Consider the following 1,779-nt stretch of genomic DNA (forward strand, 5'->3'; position numbering starts at 1 on the left):
TGGACATTCTGTATATCATTTTGAAGAATGGGATCAATATATGGATTAAAGAGGGTGATTTAACCTCCCCCCCAAAGAAAAAAAAAAGATTAACCCAATCGGAGAGGCTCCGGCTGTTGCAGTTTGGGAGGGCAAGTGTATGCACCCTTACGTACCTCCTACTTCGCAGGAGAGGCTATTTCTAACCTTTGAACCTATGACGAGCATGTTAAAATAGTGTAATTTAACTGTTGTGCCACAGACTCACCCACTAAAGAGCGATCGTCACTGCATGAAAAAGACGATAAAATGTAGAGTAATGAAAAGATTCTCACGACCTGAATCATTTAATTATGTTTCCTTTTGTTAAAAAAATGAAAGTGATAGAAGAAAACATAACTTAAGAGTTCAAAAATGAAACTAAAGCATCCCACATTATATTCTTTAGTGTTTAAACAAGAAATTTGAAATGACACAATTAACACTACTAACTCAATTGACCAAGTTTCTTCTCCCCTCCACCTCTATCAAATCTCCCATAATTTCCTTATTTTCTAGTTGAGAACCTAAAAACCATAACATGCTTATATTTCTTCCCTGGATGCACAATCTGTGAAGGGAAATTAGGGTAATTCACAGAATCAGGAAACCCTTGAGTCTCCAAACACAATGCTCCATACTTATGGTACACTGCTCCATCTTTCCCTTCCACACTTGTAATCATATTTCCAGTGTAAAACTGTAGCCCGGGCTGATTAGTCCACAGCTCCAACATTCTTCCTGACTTGCTATTGTAAACCATGGCTGCCTTCTTCAGTAAGTGGCGCCTGTGTCTGCTCTCCTTATCTAGGGCATAATTGGTGTCATATCCATTAGGAAGCTGATTGATCTTGCTTCCGATGATCGCCGGTTTTGTGAAATCATATGGTGTGCCCTTCACTGATATGATCTTGCCGGTCGGAATCAGATTTTCGTCGACCGGAGTTATATGAGAACCAAAGATTTGAACTGTATTGGATAAGATATCACCACTGTTATGACCACCAAGGTTCCAGTAGGCATGTTGAGCCAGATTTATTGGGGTGGCCTTGTTGATGGCTTTGGCTTTCATGTTCACAGTCAACTTGTTCTCCCCATGGATCATATATGTTACAGTTACAGCAACATCACCTGGAAAACCTGGAATAAATAGTAGCTCAATGTGAGAGATTCTTCATCAAATCAAAATACTTGCAGTACCTGAATCATTTGATACCTTAAAGTTAAGGTCTTTTTATAACTTGGAAGATATAGTTACTCACTGTTATGTATAACCCCAAGGGAATAGTTGAGTTGGCAAGGGATCTTCACCTCAGGATGCGTGTGCAACTGAGTTCGACTCCCTTTACCTTCTTGGGGCCACTTACACCGGGGTGTTTGGTGCTCTTCTCACTGCTTTCAGTGAAAGTTGAATGGTTCTCATTCAACCTTGGTATGACCCGGTCCATGCGATTGTGAAGTCAGTATGGACCACTGGGACTAGTGGACTAGTCAGACCAAAACCCTAGATACCAGTCGTTAACAAAAAAAATCACGGTTATGCCTACTCAGATTCCAGTAAACCTGAAGAAATTATGTTTATGATGACATTTTTCTTCAAATCAGCCTATGATCTGAATAGATTCGGAACCCTACAGGGAGAGGAGGGTTATAATTTGACCTTCTATTATTTGTTCTAAAGGGTCCGTTTGATTGCAAGAAAAATTAAAAGAAAGGAAAGTGAAATCTTAAAAGAAGAGAAGTGAGATTTAGAAAAAAAAA

At 39.5% G+C, this 1,779-nt stretch overlaps 1 protein-coding gene across 1 annotated transcript in view; it reads right to left on the minus strand.

The window, feature by feature from the left end:
• Positions 1-335: 335 nt before the first annotated feature.
• LOC122077779 (galactose mutarotase-like) overlaps positions 336-1,779 on the minus strand; it is a 3,120-nt gene continuing 1,676 nt past the window's right edge. Inside the window, exon 5 of the mRNA XM_042643650.1 lies at positions 336-1,158. Within this exon, the coding sequence (XP_042499584.1) occupies positions 527-1,158 (632 nt within the window). The 3' untranslated portion in view covers positions 336-526. The remainder of the gene's footprint in view (positions 1,159-1,779) is intronic.

This window comes from Macadamia integrifolia, chromosome 5, assembly GCF_013358625.1.
Source record: "Macadamia integrifolia cultivar HAES 741 chromosome 5, SCU_Mint_v3, whole genome shotgun sequence".
NCBI classification, from domain to species: domain Eukaryota; kingdom Viridiplantae; phylum Streptophyta; class Magnoliopsida; order Proteales; family Proteaceae; genus Macadamia; species Macadamia integrifolia.